Source organism: Bison bison, unplaced genomic scaffold (genome assembly GCF_000754665.1).
Source record: "Bison bison bison isolate TAMUID 2011002044 unplaced genomic scaffold, Bison_UMD1.0 scf7180017864180, whole genome shotgun sequence".
NCBI lineage: Eukaryota > Metazoa > Chordata > Mammalia > Artiodactyla > Bovidae > Bison > Bison bison.
This window is the reverse complement of record NW_011494752.1, coordinates 10,363,967-10,382,230: the sequence shown is the minus strand read 5'-3', so window position 1 is coordinate 10,382,230 and position 18,264 is coordinate 10,363,967. Positions and strand designations below refer to the sequence as shown.

The 18,264-nt window shown below is 50.7% G+C and overlaps 1 protein-coding gene across 2 annotated transcripts in view; it reads right to left on the bottom strand.

The window, feature by feature from the left end:
- Window positions 1–275: 275 nt before the first annotated feature.
- The window catches only part of CDRT4 (CMT1A duplicated region transcript 4), a 23,348-nt gene continuing 5,359 nt past the window's right edge, over window positions 276–18,264 (bottom strand). Inside the window, exons 2-4 of one of the 2 annotated variants that reach the window (XM_010842983.1) lie at window positions 9,322–9,403; window positions 2,817–2,891; window positions 276–844 (exon numbers count right to left, since the gene is read on the bottom strand). In XM_010842983.1, the coding sequence (XP_010841285.1) occupies window positions 393–844; window positions 2,817–2,891; window positions 9,322–9,391 (597 nt within the window). In that variant the 5' untranslated portion in view covers window positions 9,392–9,403 and the 3' untranslated portion in view covers window positions 276–392. Of the gene's footprint in view, window positions 848–2,816; window positions 2,892–9,321; window positions 9,404–18,264 lie in introns of both variants that reach the window. The other variant, XM_010842982.1, reaches the window with a different exon arrangement.

Sequence of the window (18,264 nt, the reverse complement as noted above, 5' to 3'; positions counted from 1 at the left end):
TGCATGCCCCAGGCTGCTTCCTGCAGGTGCCTCTCCATCCACGCCCTCTGAACCCTCTTCTTGCCTTTTCAGTGGCCTGCTTAGGGATTCTTTCTATTAATAGAAAGAATCTCTGGTGTGGTTTCTGTCTGCTGCCTGGACCAGAACTGATTCATCCCCAGCTGGGTCCTAAGCATCTACACCAGGAACTGGAGCCTGGCATTCCCAGGCCCACTTAATTGCACTGCCAGAGGGAGCGTACCCGCCCACCCATGGCCCCCATCCCGTGGGGTTGATCTCAGCCAAACTCTGCACCAGCAGGGGCGAGTTCCAATGCAAGGGCCGCCACATAATGTGTGGCAAACGGCACTTAATTGCCATACAAGCTCGGGGGTCGGCTGCGGGGACTCTGGCTAGAGGCAAAACATTTCCGACGGCCGCCCGGCCGTGTAAGGGAGCGTCCTCATGGTGGGTGCCCGGGCAAAGATGATCTTGTTGTAGCTGGCGGTGGGACTTGCCCTGGAGTCCGAGTGCAGGTGGAGGGGCTCTGGGACCCCCGAGGGCCCCATGGCCGACATGGTGAGGGGGCCCCACACAGACAGCATGGTTTCGGACCTCAGGTCCTTGAAGGTGGTGGTGCCCGAGGACTTGGAGGACTTCCTCCTCTTCAGCTGGATGAGGCTGGCTGGCTTGCTCTGCTTGCCCACCCGCCGACTCTCCTCCACCGTTTGCAAGCACTCCAGCTCTCTGGCCTTGCTCTTCTCGATGAGTCTCTTCACCATTGGGGAGGTGTACGTGACATAGGCTGGCCACGGGTCGTGTTTCTCAAGCAGATTCACTGGGAGCCCGATGTTCTCAGTGAGTTCTACTGGCAAAGAGAAACACGGGCAATTTAGAGGCACTCGCGGCAGTGGTTCCATTCTTTAGGGGTCAGAGGAATCAGAGTTTGGATTTCTCCCCATCAGGCATGATAGCCCTTCCATCCCCTATATTCAGTGGGAATAAAATGGTGGGCTTGAACTCAAGTCTAATGGGCTCACACATCCATAAACTTCTCACTCTAGCTGCTGGTCAGAAGTTTTGGGTGTCTGAGGTGGGGGGAACTTTACTGGAAAATCTGTAAAGTTGGGATACAGAATGACACTCCACGGAGTATATTAGTTAAGGAAAACAAGAGTGGGACCTTGGAGTCCAATAGGCTTGGTTTCAAATCTTTGCATACATCAAATTGTTTAACCTATAAACCTGCTGGTTTTCAGGTGTTTTTTTTTTTTTACTGGTCATTTCACCAGTAAAAATGGTTACCATAAGGCTATAGGAAGGATGAAATAAAGTAATATAAGTCAAGGACTTGTAACAGTGTAGCTCAGGGTTGAAAGCATGGGCTTTGCACTTGGACTGCTGCTGCTACTGCTGCTAAGTCGCTTCAGTCGTGTCTGACTCTGTGACCCCATAGAGGGCAGCCTACCAGGCTCCCTGGTCCCTGGGATTCTCCAGGCAAGAACACTGGAGTGGGTTGCCATTTCCTTCTCCAATGCAGGAAAGTGAAAAGTGAAAGTGAAGTCACTCAGTCGTGTCCGACTCTTATCGACCCCATGGGCTGCAGCCCACCAGGCTCCTCTGTCCATGGGATTTTCCAGGCAAGAGTACTGGAGTGGGGTGCCATTGCCTTCTCCGTGCACTTGGACTATCTGAGTTCAAATTCATTCTCCACCCCGTCTTCTTATCTGTGAATCTCGAGCAAGTCTCTGACCCTCCTTAACTTCATCGGCTTTGTGTGTAAAGCAGTGATTAGAAAAAGACCAACCCCAAAGAGCTTTCTTGTGGATTAAAGGAAGCAATATATGTAAAGATTTTATTTAGCACAGTACCTGGCATAGAGTAATCAGTGAACAGCAACTATGAACATCTTGGCTGAGTCTCACTGCCTTTTTCATTTAATCCTTGTTACACCTGATAATGGGTGTCATCTCCCTTTAAGAGAGGACAAGCCCACGGCTGTCCATCCTGCACAGCTAGCACATGGTGGGTTTGAACTCAAGTCTCACAGGCTCACACATACATAAGCTTTTCACTTTGGCTGCTGGCCAGAAGTGTTGGGTGTCTGGGTTGGGGCGAGCTTTACTGGAAAATCCACCCATTAGTTTGCCAAGCAGCCCATCCCTCTGTGAATACCAAGTCCTTCCAGGTCAGATCTTCTTTCTTTCCTTTGCAGCTTCACTTGGTCCAGAAGAAGGGCCTCCAAATTTCCCTCCCGCAGCTTCTCCTCCCCCGTTTCCTCAGGTGTTGCCTACTTGCCCTAATTTTATAGTCCTTTGGTCATTTTGATATGAATTGGAGAGGCAGGGGACTTAAAAGGTTCATCTTGCCATCTCCAGCCTGAATTCAGTGAAAAGCACTATAACTCAAGAGAAGAGGCAGATACTAAAGTGATTCTCAGGCTCCCTTGTGGGGAAACGAGAGCTCCTCGGAGACAGGGCCATGAGGAAGAGCATCGTGGAAGGTTCCAGGTCCCGACAAGGGTGTCACTGTGCCTGGGGGGAGACAGGATGCGTGACATCACCTCACTCTAGAAGAAGAGCATCCAAGCTTCCAGGCACAGACGTGACCACCCGTCCTTGCCTGCCCAAAGCAGACGCAAAACTCCAGGGTCCTGCGGGTTAGGGCAACCACTGTACAGGACAGAGATTAAACTACCCAGAGACCTGCCCCTTCTGTCTCTCCAAGCCACCAGATCCTCGCACCAGTGTGACAGAGCGGCCACCTCAGTGCCTCCCCTGCCCCCACCACCCCCTAACCTCGGCCAACCCCGCCCGCTGCAAAGACCTGAGCTTTACCTTCTTCCATCTTCATCTTTCTTGCATCGAGCCTCTCCATGTTTACCAAATTCTTCACAGCAAAGGCCTGGATACCTTAGGAGAAAAACATCTGTAAGCCTAGACTCCCAACAGAGAGTCCTGGAAGAAAGCAACGAGCAGCCTCCCTGGGAGCCTGAGCTCAAGGGCCTCTGTCGTCTCAGAGACAAGGAGGAGCCTCCAGGAGCCGGAGAGAGGGGCTGAACCCAGGGCATGCTGGGAGGGCAGGCCAGCTCCAGGCCTCCACCTTCTGACTGCCGGCTTTTGAGGACCCAGTGCGGGGCTGGCTTGGGGGCTGCATCAAGGCTGGACTAGGGAAAAAGTGAAGAAAGAAACGCTCCCACTTCAAAACCACGTCTTCTTCTCCACCAGAGCCCAAGTGAGCACATTACTGCCGTTGGGCGGAATACCTCTCCCCAGCAGCACCCTTGGCCTGCTATCAGGGGAAGGGGCAGCAGAGATGGGCAGCTGCCTGGAGTCAACCTCAGGCCCGCAGGCAGAGGCTGCAATAAGGCTGCCTTCCTGCCCAACATGACCATGTACATGTGGGAATCCGATGGTAACTGTAGTCTAGGAACTCTTGAGCCTGAGGGTCCATCCGCCTGGAGGGTTGTTAAAACATCCCTGGGCCCAGGTCCAGAGCCACAACTCAAATCTTCAGCAAGGAAGATTGGTGAGATTTTATTATTAACCACTTAGCAACCTTTTCCAGAGAAGGCAATGGCACCCCACTCCAGTACTCCTGCCTGGAAAATCCCATGGACAGAGGAGCCTGGAAGGCTGCAGTCCATGGGGTCACTAAGAGTCAGACACGACTGAGCGACTTTACTTTCACTTTTCACTTTCATGCGTGGGAGAAGGAAATGGCACCCCACTCCAGTGTTCTTGCCTGGAAAATCCCAGGGACGGGGGAGCCTGGTAGGCTGCCGTCTATGGGGTCGCACAGAGCCAGACACGACTGAAGTGACTTAGCAGCAGCAGCAGCAGTGACCTTTTCAGCTCCTTTCTACTTCCAAGCCCCAGAAATGCACATCGGAGAATGGATGACTTTATAGATTCATTCCTTGAGCATTGGGAGGGCCCAGGGAGCATGCCCACTGCCTCCTGTCAACACCCAGGGACTAAGAATTTGAGTGGCTCTGAACAAGCTTGAGAGTGAGTCTGGAGCTGTGTCCAGGAGACCCTGCTTTGAGAACCATGGGTCCAGGGCAGTGCCACTCCATGGGAACCCTGGGGGGTGGGGCTGGGAAAACACAGCAGCAGGGTCCCGCACCAGGGATGCAGGGTCCGCCGCCTGCTCTGGGGGCCTGAGAATGTGCATGTCTAAGTCATGCCCATTGGAGAAGGAAATGGCAACCCACTCCAGTATTCTTGCCTGGAGAATCCCAGGGACAGGGGAGCCTGGTGGGCTGCCATCTCTGGGGTCGTACAGAGTCAGACACGACTGAAGCGACTTAGCAGCAGCAGCAGCAGCAAGTCATGCCCAGGTGCCGCTGCCAGTGTGAGGACCTACTCTTAGTGGCCCTGTTAGAGGCTGAATGATGATTCTAAAATCTTTCTTTCAGCTGCAACATACACGAGGCTTGGCTTGTGCAGGTAGGAAACGCCCCTCAGGTGAGCAATTCCAAGACTGTCTACCCCTTTTCCCTCCCCATTGAGGAGCCACTGGGGAAGGCAGAGAAGGGAGCTCTCGACAGGGCCACCATCAATCCTACTGTAGTTATAAAGTAAATCATTTCCAAGGTCAGAGCTTTATTATAACATGCCTCACAGCCAAAATAAATAAATAAATAAATAAAACAGAAGCAATATTGCAGCAAATTCCATAAAGACTTTTTAAAAATTCCACATCAAAATAAAAATCTTTAAAACATAATTCTTTTTTTAATGAAGGGCTGTGGAGCATTCCCACCACCACCTGCTAATACTGGAATCAGGAAGATTAAAGAACCAGTTTCTCAAAGTGGGGGCTAAGGATGGTGCTTTCATGCAGAACTGGTTCACACTCTGTCCATGGCCACCAGCCGCATTCTTATCTCAGGAAACCATCCTGCAAAAGGATTTTGTGGGTTCCAGGCAAGACTGATGAATCAGTGGGTACAAATCCACCCCGAACACTCAGATTGTTTGCCCCACAGACACTGTGAAAATAGTGCTGTATGCACACCCCTGATGGGCAGGACAGTGTCTTAATCCAGTGTTTCCCAAGCTGTGCCCCACAGAATGCAGAAGAAACAGTGAAAAAAGTGAAAGTGTTAGTCACTCAGTCATGTCCGACTCTTTGTGACCCCAAGGACTGTAGCCTGCCAGGCTCCTGTGTCCATGGGATTTCCCAGGCAAGAACAGGGTTTCTCCAGGCAAGAATACTGGAGTGGTTGCCATGCCCTCCTCCAGGGGATCTTCCTGACCCAGGGATCAAACCCACATCTCTATGTCTCCTGCATTGGCAGGTGGGTTCTTTACCACTAGCACCACCTGGGAAAGGCCAAGCCAAATGGAGGGCTCAGTGCTCCCTGGAAAGTAGACCCGCTTCCTTCCTTCTGCCTGGCCTGCCCCCTTCTCTGCTTCAGACTGCAGGCATCTTGTCTTGCTTGCATCTCATCTCCCTCTTCTCCCTGAGCCATCCGAGGAGTTTGTCTGACCCCCCTCGGCCCCCCACCCCCAACGGATGGAGAACCGTATTTTCTCCAGCAGGAAGCTGGTGCAGAGTTTCTTTCCACCTCTGCACTTACCCTTCTCAACCTCCGGTCTCCTCCCTGGCCTGCCCGTTTCCTTGTCTGGCTTCTGGTTACTCTGCATTTATTTTGGGCTGAAGAGGAAGCTTCCACTTAGGGCAGAAGTGTCCTGGGAGTCTTATCTCTAAGACCTGAACCAGCCTGGTGCCGCGTGGTGTTCCCATGCTGACCTTCATCCTGAGCAGACCCTCGTCTTATAGGCTGAGAACACTCTCTGACACCCCGCACTTCAGACCTAGGGAAGCACTGGGCCCCCCGACAGACTTACCATGAGCCCACCACCCACTTACCAAGACTCCCTCCACCTCTTCACGCTGCCCCATCCCCCCACCCAACACTATGTAGCTGACAGGCTCCAGAGGGCACTCAGGAGATCCTGATATGATACTGGGAAGCCCTGAGAATTCCAGAGCTAAGACAGAGGGGACAGGGGTGGGGAGGGGCAAACTGGCCTCGGCTCCCCACTCCCTATGAGACAACTTGCTGGCCACCTTTTCAACCTCAAACACACGCCTACTCCAAGAGAGGAGAAACAAGCCCATCACTGAGCTCTGCTAAAAAGCCTATTTGTACACAATGGGCAGCTATGGTAACTGTCAGCTGGTCCTGATCGAGATCACACCTCTTTCCAGGGCAGGGGATGAGGGGGGTGGGCACCACCCTGGGGTGGGAGGCAGGAGTCTCATCGAAGTGCCCATCTTCTGACACAGGCCTGGCATCACTGACTCATCACAGTGGCAGGAGGGAGAAGGGGGGCACGCTGCTTCTTGAAGACGCTTCTGCACATCCATGTTCTCTAGTGATTACACGTGGACTTTGAGGGACACCAGAAGTGGAAGCAGAGTTGAAGTGCCCACTGCCACACGTATCAGTTCATGCACAGGTGCAGGTGTTCACCAAATCCATACTGAGCCCCAAACACAGCACTTCTAAGAGGTGTGGGTCCCACCCTCCCCGAGAACTCACAGTGGATTCTCCATGTTCATCTCTTGCTTTCGGGGGGTGGGGGGGAAGGGGTCTACCCTTCACAGTGCCAAGGGTCCACAAAGCACGTTTGTCTCCCATGCCCATAACACATCAAACACAACCGGCCCATGTCATCCGAGTCATCAAAAATAAAAGAAGAGAAGTTCCTACAGAGACCAGAAGCAGGCCCCTCAGCCACTCTGCAGATGGGGGGGTCCACTGTCACCACGCACCAGGCCTGGAGCTTCGGTTCAAGGAGCACACGGCCCATTGAGGAGCCAGACCACAAGCTTCCCAACTCAACCCAGGTCAGGATGGGAAAGCATGAAACAGGTTCAAGAAGAGAAGATGGTTGTGCTGAGTCCTGATGGACTGGCGGGGGAGGGGCAGTGAGTCCTGAGGAGTTCAAGTCCTGAGTGAAGTGCGTCTCTACTCGGGCCCACCTTCCTCTCTGGGTGCAGCTCACACAGGCTGCAGGGTTTCTGCCTATGAACCATGATGCTGAATTGGCAGAATAAACACTTGACAGATGCGCTGCAGGAAGCAGAACTGAGCCTTGGGTAAAACTACAAATCTAAATTTCATATTTATCTGAGGACTGTTCCATGATAAATAGTAAAATTCCCAATTTAAATGTAATATGAAGACTCATTCAGCAAACAGCACCCGTGGCCATACTGTCTAGAGATCAAGGTTCAAATTTTTAAATAAAATTTCCAAAATGAGCCAAACAGGCACAATCAGAGGAACACTGTTCAACCTTTTCCTTCCGTGGATGTTTTCAGTAGCCGGGTACACAGACAGGCAAGACAGCTAGGAAAGATGAAAAGACAGGCAGCAGGAACCAGCCCTGCCTTCATACTCAGGAAATCAGACATGAAAGGCGTGAAGCAGTTGTGCCCAGGGACCTTCTCTCTGCCTGACAGCTGGCTCAGGAGTAAAGGGACCATGAAAACATGTGGCTTCGCAGAGTGTAATCAATCAGAGAGAGGAAGCTCTGCTCCACTGGAACAATGGGAGGACAGACTGGCATCTCCAGGGTGGCTGCAATCAGTGGGCCCCACCACCCGATTCTACAGTGCTCAAAGCACCAGGAACCCAGGGTTTGCTTTAAAGATGGTGACTTGCTAACAGCTAACATTGATTACCCTTCAAGTCAGGGACCAGGAGACCATAGAGAAATCAAATTTCATTTCATCCTTAATGAACACTGTGAATTTTCAACCTGGCATATATTACTTACATTTAAAATATCTTTAAGAAAAAAATAATAAATATCAAGCAAATCCTAGAAATAATGCTTTATTTTTCAAAAGTTAATATTTTAGATAATAATGATGAGCAAAATTTTATGTATCCTTACACAATATTAATTTGATTTTTTTGCCTGTTTACCTGTATATTTTTCTTAATTGGAAGATTTTTATAAGGCCATGTTTTACCTGATTTTTTTTAACTTCACTTTAATCATATTAAGAGGATAAAATATGAGGAGGCTTCCCTCATAGCTCAGTTGGTAAAGAATCTGCCTGCAATGCAAGAGGCCCTGGTTCGATTCCTGGGTTGGGAAGATCTCCTGGAGAAGGAAATGGCAACCCACTCCAGTACTCTTGTCTGGAAAATCCCATGGATGGAGGAGCTGGTAGACTTCAGTCCATGGGGTCACGAGGAGCAGGACACAACTGAGCGACTTCACTTAATCATATTAAAATCCCTATCTTGTTGTTTTTTTTTTTTTTTAAAAGAAAAATGGTGATTGCATTTGAGACTCTGCCTGGAAGCAAAGAGCTAATGTGGCCACCTTCTTCAGAGGTCAGTTATCCCAACATACACATAACCTATGGGCTTCCCTGGTTGCACAGTGGTAAAGAATCTGCCTGCCAATGCAGGAGAGAGGGGTTCAATCCCTGGGTCAGGAAGATCCCTTGGAGAAGGAACTGGAAGCCCACCCCAGTATTCTTGCCTGGGAAATTCCATGGACAGAGGAGCCTGATGAGTTACAGTCCCTAGGGTCTCAAAGAGTCATATACGACTGAACAACTACACAGCATATACATACACATACACATATACATGCATGCGTGCCAGATCGCTTCAGTCATGTTCGACTTTTTGCAACCCCATAGACCGTAGTCCACCAGGCTCCCTGTCCATGGGATTCTCCAGGCAAGAATACTGGAGTGGGTTGCCATGCCCTTCTCCAGGGGATCTTCCTGACCCAGGAATCGAACTTGCATCTCTTGCGTCTCCTGCAAAGCAGCAGAGTGAGGGGAGGAGGATACACCACCAGTGGCACCTGGGCAGCCCTGCCCAGAAATGAGCCCAAGACACTGGCTTGAAGCCAGCAAGTCCAGGATTCAGGCTTCACTGAAACCCTGTCTCACACAGAAAACCACAGGGCCCAAACAGACTGAATTCCAACCCCGCTTTTCCTCGGAAGCCGCGTTTCCTTTCTTCTGGTCCAGCACGCGCTCCGTCCCCTGCATGCCCACCATACACAGGGATGTCGCTGCTACTAGATGCGGCCCCGGGCGGCCTCCCATCTGCTCTTAGAGGATGGAGTGGCCTTTTCTTCCCTCCGAACGATGATAAATTCAGACACCCCTTCATCTCTCCTTCCAGGACTGTTTTGACTCTTCTTTTGGGAGGCCGATCAGCACCCCCAGCGGCCTTATACCTGCTCTAACCTCTTCTCTCAAGTGTCTTATCTGTGCCTGGTCTACCAGGGCCCTTTGTCCCATTGTGCGTGACTTGGTATTGGGGTCTCTCTCCCCAGGTTTGCTCACCTCGCTCTGACCGTCTCTGGTTTCTGTTTCTCCAGCGTGCGAGCTTCTGAAAGTCTCTGGTGTGGCTCATGTCAAGAGGTTTCTGAAAAATACAGAATGAGGAAGGTAAACTGGTAAAATACACTATCATGTAACTACCATGGATGCTCTAGGGGAAACGGACAGCTGAATATGCAGGAAAACTGTTGCCTGCAGTTAAAAGAGAAAATAGCAAAGATTGAGTACCCAAAGATCAAGAAAGGGGTCTTTGCAATTGGAGAGAAAAACTGAGTTACTCATTTTAAATGAATTTTTCTAGGCACCGATATACAAACAGTCCACAGCGACACATTAGCATATAGGAAATATGTGTGGTCATGTGCCAGGAAGTTCTGAGGCTCTGACAAAAGGAGTTTTTGTTGAGTCAGAAATCCAATTCAACAAGGGTTTTAATGTGTCTCTCCTTAGCACAGTAGAGGGGTGCACGGAGCAGTTTTACTCTCCGGGAACGGGCCCTCCACGATATGTGCTGGGGGGACATCCTCTCCTGACAGAGGCCCAACCTTCGAGACCCAGCCTCGTGCAGCCCTGCATGAGAGCCAGCTCTCTCCTCAGTGCTCCCACAGTGTTTCTGTGACCTAACTGTGTTTGTATTTCAACAACTCCAAGAGGCAACATACGAGAATGTACCTAACGGGACAAAGATACATATGAAGCAGTTGTATGGAGTAAAGTATACAATCAAGGGGCTTCCCTGGTACCTCAGTTGGTAAAGAATCTGCCTGCAATGCAGGAGACTCTGGTTCGACCCCTGGGTCGGGAAGATTCCCTGAAGAAGGGATAGGCTACCCACTCCAGTATTCGTGGGCTTCCCTGGTGGTTCAGACGGTAAAGAATCTGCCCACAATGTGGGAGACCTGGGTTTGATCCCTGGGTTGGCAAGATCCCCTGGAGGAGGGCATGGCAACACACTCTAGTACTCTTTCCTGGAGAATCCCCATGGACAGGAGTCTGTCAGACTACAGTTCATGGGGTCACAAAGAGTCAGACCTGACTGAGTGACTAAGCACAACACAGCATGTACAATTAAGAGCATGAGGGCAGGACAGGCCGGCTGCTGCCCAGCTGTGTGACCTGCAGTGGGATCCTTAAACTTCCTGAGGCTCAATGACCTCGTCTGTAAACTAGGGGCAGTAACAGGATTTCTCTGGCCTTGACGGCTCTGTCGTGAGGTACATTATGTGAAGCAGGTGGGAGCCCAGGTTGGACCGCCCTCACCCTCCTTGGGTGACTGTCATGCAGGACTGTGACATCCAGGAAGAGGCTGGAGCAGGGGGAGATGAAATGATGGGCTACAGGAGTGGGGGCACACTTCTGTCCCCAAGTCCCACCCATCCCGCACATCAATGCCACTCTCAGTTCCCAGAAGCCCTGCTTATATCATCTGCTTGTAGAAACGACACCCTCTGGAGGTGACCTGAGCCCAGCAGGTCTGAGGCATCTCAGTCAATCTGTAGCCACTCGAGTCCAAATGTACAGATATGCACATGGCCCTGATCCCCAAGGTGAAGGGGGGTTCTATTATCTACACACACACATGTGCACATGCACACGTGCACACACAAGCCCCATGCAACTCCCTGATGTCCCCAGGCATGCCTCTGGGAAACCCTCAGCTTCAACACCCCTGGTCCCAGCTGACCCCGTTTCTCCTCTCCTCAGGCCACTGCAGCTCCAGCCTGCGATGACTTCATGAGCAAACCGGGCCAAAAAGTCTCGCCAGATTCCTGCTGGAAACAATCTGGAGACTTGGGTATGTGAGCAGCTTAAAGGGGACGTGGGCTGGAGGAGAGTTCTGAGACCCAGCTCTGCATCTTTAGTCCAGTCTTGAGTAGGTTACTCGGTCCTTCCAAATTTCAGTTTCTCCATGAGACACACCCTGTCCCATGGATGTTACTCCAATCCAGTTGATTCAGGAGAAGGATGTCATGATCAGTAAGTTCTAAACTGTCTGCTTTTGTAGAGAAGATCAGGAAGCCTGAACTAATGGCATGAACATACCTCTCTGATGTGTGACTGGGGCGCGTGTGGGTAGCAAGATGATGACGTAACATGGGCACCCAAGACAAGAACTAGATGAATTCCAGAGAGAGCAGAGGGTGGAGGTGGGACGAGAGGAGAGAGTGGAGGGCAAGTGTAACCAGTTCAGGAGCTCCGAATCACCAGCCCCAGGTGGTCTTCAGAACACTGTGTCTTACTCTCTGGTGACCGCAGAACTCGTTTATCTCTCCCCTCACAGCCACGGGCTTATCAGAACCACCAGGGTTCCAGAGCCCACAGGCTGAACAGACTGAACAGAACTGGGCCCAGAAGCCTTGGCAGAAGGCCCCCAAAGATCCTCTGCCCACCAGAACTCACATCCTCTGAAACCCACCCCCCCACCAGTATCTAATGTCTCCTTTCTAACAGATAGAATGTGATCAAAGTGATGGGACATTACATGGCGATTAGTTTACACAGAAACCTTGGCTTCCTTCTTGAACTCACTCTCTGTCTCTGTCTGTCTCTCTTTGTCTCTGTACATCAGAGGGAAACCCTATTATAAGCCACCCTAGGGGGAAGCTAATGGCCAGGGATATTTCTAGCCAGCAAGGAACGGAGGCCCTTAGTTTCACAACCTGTGAGGAACTTGATCTTGCCAGTAACCATGCGAGTGAGCTCTGGCAGGGACCCTCCCCAGTTAGCCTCTTGGGTAGGACCACAGCCCCAGCCAAAACCACAACTGTCCCCCACAGAGAGGCCTGGAGACAGAGGCACAGTTAAATCCCACTCAGATTCTCAACCCACGGAGACTGGGAGGTACATGTGTGTTTTAAGAAACTAAATTTGGGGGTACTTGTTACACAGCAAGAGGTAACTGATACAAGGCCCATCCCATATCAGACTTCCCAAGGAAGGATCCTACTCCTGATACTGAACAGAGACGTGGACTCCGCCAGCCGTGGGGGTAATTCCCCTACATGGTTCCTCCTTCCACTCTGCTCCCATCTCTGGGGAACAATGCAACTCCTGCTACAAGGGAGCATGTGTATGTAAAGAATTCATGGCTATCAAACACCACAGAAATGAGGCCATCATCTAACAAAGCCAGTTGGACAACGCCATCTTGATGCTGTGGACACACTGCTGTGGCTGGAGGGGTCAAGGCAGAGAGGGGACAGGGAGGGGTGGAAAGGGTCAGAGATGATGCCAGGGTGCTTTCTTCACATGTTCCTTGAGAGGTTCAGAAAGCTGAAGCTTTAGTGGTTTAAGACCAAGTAAAAATGACTTTGGCATCAAAATGGCTTTGTGAAAGCGGCCAGATTATAAAGTCAAGTTCTATCACGCAATTATTTTACGCATACACCCCTCTACAACATAAGTGCTCTGTGGGCTCTGGATCTGGGTGGCCGGCCAGCCACCTTTCTCTCCTGCTGTGTGTGCATGAGTGCATGTGTGCACTCGCACACACACACACATACACAAACCATGAAAGGGATTCAGAAGTAGGTTTTCAGGGTCTGAGAGCACAGGATAAGAAAACTGGGGGTTTCAAGGCCCCCATCTGCCCCCTGCCTGAAGTGGATCTAGGCTGTTCCTATCCAAAAGGCTGAAGGGCACCTGCCCCCAGGGCTGAGGCTTCACCCAGGACCCCACAGAGAGCAAATCATCACCGAGAAAAATCCAGGAACCAGGTTATTGTGTTCAAGGGAAGGGTGCCTTTATCTTTGAATTGATCCCACTGGTTTCCCAAAGGTCTCTATATCGTTAATAAAGAGAAGAGGGTCTCCGTGGCCCCGTTGTGTGATCATCCTGCTAAAGGACATCCTATTAAAGGACAGCAACAGTCACAGATCATCACAGGCACCGACCAGCATGGTTCTGAGACCCAACCAGCTATGTTGGGGTTTTTCTGGCCCAACAGTCTAGCCCTCATGTCACTAGATTTCTCTGTGAAAATAGGGTTGTTGTTTTTTTTCCTCTCTCTCTCTCCAGCTCTGACCTCCTCCCCACACAGCAGCCCAGGACCCAGGATGCACGCCAGCTTCCCAGCACCCCACCAAATGAGTTCCATGTGAGCCCAACTTCTGAGTTTATCACAACCAAGAAAGCACAGCAAGCCCTGACCTTCAGCACTCGGCCCCCTTTCTGCCGTGTTCCAGAAGAGAAAGCTCACTTTGCCCTCTAGGGTGGGAAATGTGAAAGGCAGGGTGCAGAGCTGGGGTGAGCCCCACCACCACCGCCACCAAACAGCCAGCAGTCTTTCCATCCACCCATGGAAATTCTAGACGCACGAGGTACAGGAACCGACCCTGCGTTCCCACCCTTGCCAACTGCCGTAAACCTGTTTCTCTCCCGTTGGAGTTACGACGTGGAGCCAGAAATCTGGAAGAATTTACCGCCCAGTCAGTACAGACAGAGGAAAACATTGTTCGGAATAAACACTGGGATCCCTCCCTCAGCATCCAGGAATGTGGAGCCGGCGGGGTGGAGATCAGCAGCTTCTCAGCACGGCCCTCCTGGGCCACGGCGGGAGGGCCGGCTGAGGCTGCGGTCCAGCCCAGAGCCCAGGCCTGGGGCTTCCCCCTTCCCTCCCTCGATCCTGGCCTTGGCTCCAGAAACCCTGATTCTGGGCAGGACCCTGCCCACCTGCAGAGGCCACGCCTCCCTGTCCTTGGGAGGGGCCAGAAGAGGCAAAGGGACCCAGAGGGGCTCATAGGCTCTGTCTGGGACTTTCCACTTCCTTCGACTGCACCGCCTACGAAATAGTGGCTTCTCCTGGAGGAAGAAAGGAGGCTCTGTATATGCAGCGGGGACGCAGCGCCTGCAACCAGGAGCCGCGAGGGCCGGGCTCGCTGTGACCGCCAGCATCTACCTGGCTTTGAAGGAGCCATGGGCCCGGCCCCACCCCATGTTCTCCAGCCCTGGGGTGGGGAGACGAGGGGCTGGCTTTTCCTGGGGCTATGTGGGGGTCCCAGGAAGGTGTCTTTGGGTCACGGCGTCCCTCTGCCTGAAGTGCCCCTGCCAACAGGTAGGCCTGACCGGAACTGTTGACAGTTTCTGACAGTCACAGTTCAGGAGGAACTCTGCAAGTCAAGAAGGCTTCAAGGAGACGGTGCAGACAGAGCCCGAGGATGGCTGCTTTGCCCCAGGACCTCCAGCAGGGCTGCCAAGCAGTTTAGGGGCAGCAACAGAGGTGCACGGCCACCCTGTGGGCCCTGACCCTCACCATGGCTCTCACCCTGTCCTCAGCCCCAAAGGATGCACAGAGGGCGTATTTAAGTGGACTTATTGATGCCTTCCACTGGGCTTCCCATGTGGCACTAGTGGTAAAGAAACTGCCTGCCAATTCAGGAGACGTAAGAGACTCAGGTTCGATGCCTGGGTCAGGAAGATCCCTTGGAGGAGGGCATGGCAACCAGTATTCTTTCCTGGGAAATCCCACGGACAGAGGAGCATGGCATACAGTCCACAGGGTCTCCAAGGGCTGGACATGACTGAGCACGCACACATTGATGACTCCCACTGGGACTTCCCTGCTCAGTGAGCATATGACCCGGACCAGAGGTCACCAAGGTGGTCCGGGGACCAGCCTCAGCATCACCTGGCTGCTTGTTGGCAATGCTTTTCCTCTGGTCCACCCAGGCCTGCTGCATTGGAAACTCTGGCATGGGGCTGGAACCTGAGTTCAACAAGCCTGCCAGGCGATGCTGGTTCACAGGAGAGCTGTCCTCTGCCATCTCCCCACCGGATAGCAGAGAAAGGCTGAGAGGTTCATGTTGGCTTCCAAGAAGTCACAGAAATGGTGTGTGAATGTCGCCTGGACTAAGAACTGCTGTGCCAAAGTCTGGTGTCAGTGGAAATTTTTGACTCCAGCTTCAGAAACACTTTTTCCACCTCAGTGTGGTCACCCTTGACGGGTGGTTTCTAAAACTTTACTTTGAAGCCAAGGGGCGGGCAAGAAAACGGCGAGATTTCTTGGCTCTTGCAGCAGCTGCCAGCCCTGGGCGCATCACAGCTCTGCTTGGAGGCCCTGCTATTGCCAGGGCTCCCTCCTCACCTAGTGCTTCAAGGGGCGATGAGGAGAGGATACAGCCAGACTCTCTGACTGAGCTGATTTGTAAAGAAAAGTACTGGCCGAGGAAGTAAAATCTCATTTGTCCCTTTGGCAAATGATGCTGAATATTCATTGCAAGGACTGATGCTGAAGCTGAAGCTCTAATACTTTGACCACCTGATGCAAAGAGCACACTCGTTGGAAAAGACCCTGATGCTGGGAAAGATTGAAGGCAGGATGAGGAAAGGTATGACAGAGAATGAGATGATTGGATGGCATCACCAACTCAATGGACATGAGTTTGAGCAAACTGTGGGAGATGGTGAAGGACAGGGAAGACTGGCGTGCTGCAGTCCATGGGGTCACAAAGAGTCAGACACAACTGAGCAACTGACCAACTGCACGTCACCAAACTCCATCTGTTCCATTTGGCTGTCCTAAACTGTATCCTCTACAATAACCTGGTGAACATTTCCTGTAAAGTAACAGTAAAGCATTTCCTGAGTTCTGCGAGTTATTCTAGCAAATGAGCAAATCTGAGGAAGGGGTGATGGGATCCCCCAAATTTATAGCCAGTGAGAAGTAGAGGAGGCACTTGGGACTTGAATTGAAATGGGGGCAGTCTTGTGAGACTGAGCCCTCTATCTGACGCTCTCCAGGGAGACAGAAGCTGAATTGAATTCACGTGTAAGCACCCAGCTGGTGGTGGAGGAGGGGAGAATCAGCTGGTGTCAGAAGCTATACATTTGGTGTCAGAAAAAAGATGTCATGGACATGGACATGTGAAGGCCACAGAGGCGTCAAGAAACTCAAGGACCAAATGAATCCGTTGACATTGACACTAGGAGCGTGTATGAGGCTGATTCCATAAAATGATGGGGTGAAAGCCAGAACTGGGAGAGCTACAGAGTTCATGGGGGAGGCGGCTGTGGGGACAGGGATGGGAATAATGTAAATGGAGACCCGGGAGGGCCAGCAGTGCCACCAGAGGGACCCACTTCATGCCATTCATTCCTTACCACTGTCCACCTATGACATGGTGTCCCCATTCTATAAAGGGAGTAATGAGCCTCAGAAACACCAAGCAACTGTCTCAAAGCCCTGCAGTTGGCAAATGCTGAGGTTAGAATTCAAAAGCAAGTCAATTTGATTCTAAAACCTGCTTGTAACTAGCGGACAGTTGCCCCTCGGAGCTATAAGTGCTGAACCCGCATATATGGGACCAACTGTAAGGGATTTGAGCATCCGTGGACTTTGATACCCTCAAAGGGTCCTGGAACAATCCCCCAAGGACACAGAGGGAAGACTCTGACTATATCTGTAGATACCCAAGTGAATCTACAGATAAACTATTAGAATTACCGAGTTTAGCAAACTTGTTGGAGGCAAAGACAACATACTACTAAATACCAGCCAGAAACAAACGTCTGAAAAAGTTACTGTTTACAATTACTTCAAAAATGCCAAAGTCAGTAAATAAATCCAACAAAATATGTGCAAGTCCTCTCTGCAGAAAATTATACATTATTAAAAAAACATGTTTCAGTTCAGTTCAATCACATCTGACTCTTTGCGACCCCATGGACCACAGCACGCCAGGCCTCCCTGTCCATCACCAGCTCCCAAAGTTTACCCAAACTCATGTCCACCGAGTCAGTGATGTCATCCAACAATCTCATCTTCTGTGGTCCCCTTCTCCTCCTGACTTCAATCTTTCCCACCATCAGGGTCTTTTCAAATGAAGTCAGTTCTTCACATCAGGTGGCCAAAGTACTGGAGTTTCAGCATTAGCATCGGTCCTTCCAATGAACACCCAGGACTGATCTCCTTTAGAATGGACTGGTTGGATCTCCTTGCAGTCCAAGAGACTCTCAAGAGTCTTCTCCAACACCGCAGTTCAAAAGCATCAATTCTTCAGCGCTCAGCTTTCTTCATAGTCCAACTCTCACATCCATACATGACCAATGGAAAAACCATAGCCTTGACTAGATGGACCTTTGTTGGCAAAGTAATGTCTCTGCTTTTCAATATGCTATCTAGGCTGGTCATAACTTTCCTTCCAAGGAGTAAGCGTCTGTTAATTTCATGGCTGCAATCACCATCTGCAGTGATTTTGGAGCCCCAAAACATAGTTAGCCACTGTTTCCACTGTTTCCCCATCTATTTGCCAGAAGTGATGGGACAAGATGCCATGATCTTAGTTTTCTGAATGTTGAGCTTTAAGCCAACTTTTTCATTCTCCTTTTCACTTTTATCAAGAGGCTCTTTAGTTCTTCTTTACTTTCTGCCATAAGGGTGGTGTCATCTGCATATATGAGGTTATTGATATTTCTCCTGGCAATTTTGATTCTAGCTTTTGCTTCATCCAGCCCAGCATTTCGCATGATGTACTCTGCATATAAGTTAAATAACCAGGGTGACAATATACAGCCTTGATGTTCTCCTTTTCCTATTTGGAACCAGTCTGTTGTTCCATGTCCAATTCTAACTGTTGCTTCCTGACCTGCAAACAGATTTCTCAAGAGCCAGGTCAGGTGGTCTGGTATTCCCATCTCTTTCAGAATTTTCCACGGTTTATTGTGATCCACACAGTCAAAGGCTTTGGCATAGTCAATAAAGCAGAAATAGATGTTTTTCTGGAATTCTCTTGCTTTTTCAATGATCCAGCAGATGTTGGCAATTTGAAGTCTGGTTCCTCTGCCTTTTTAAAACCAGCTTGAATATCTGGAAGTTCACGGTTCAAGTACTATTAAAGCCTGGCTTGGAGAATTTTGAGCATTACTTTGCTAGCATGTGAGATGAGTGCAACTGTGAAGTAGTTTGAGCATTCTTTGGCATTGCCTTTCTTTGGGATAGGAATGAAAACT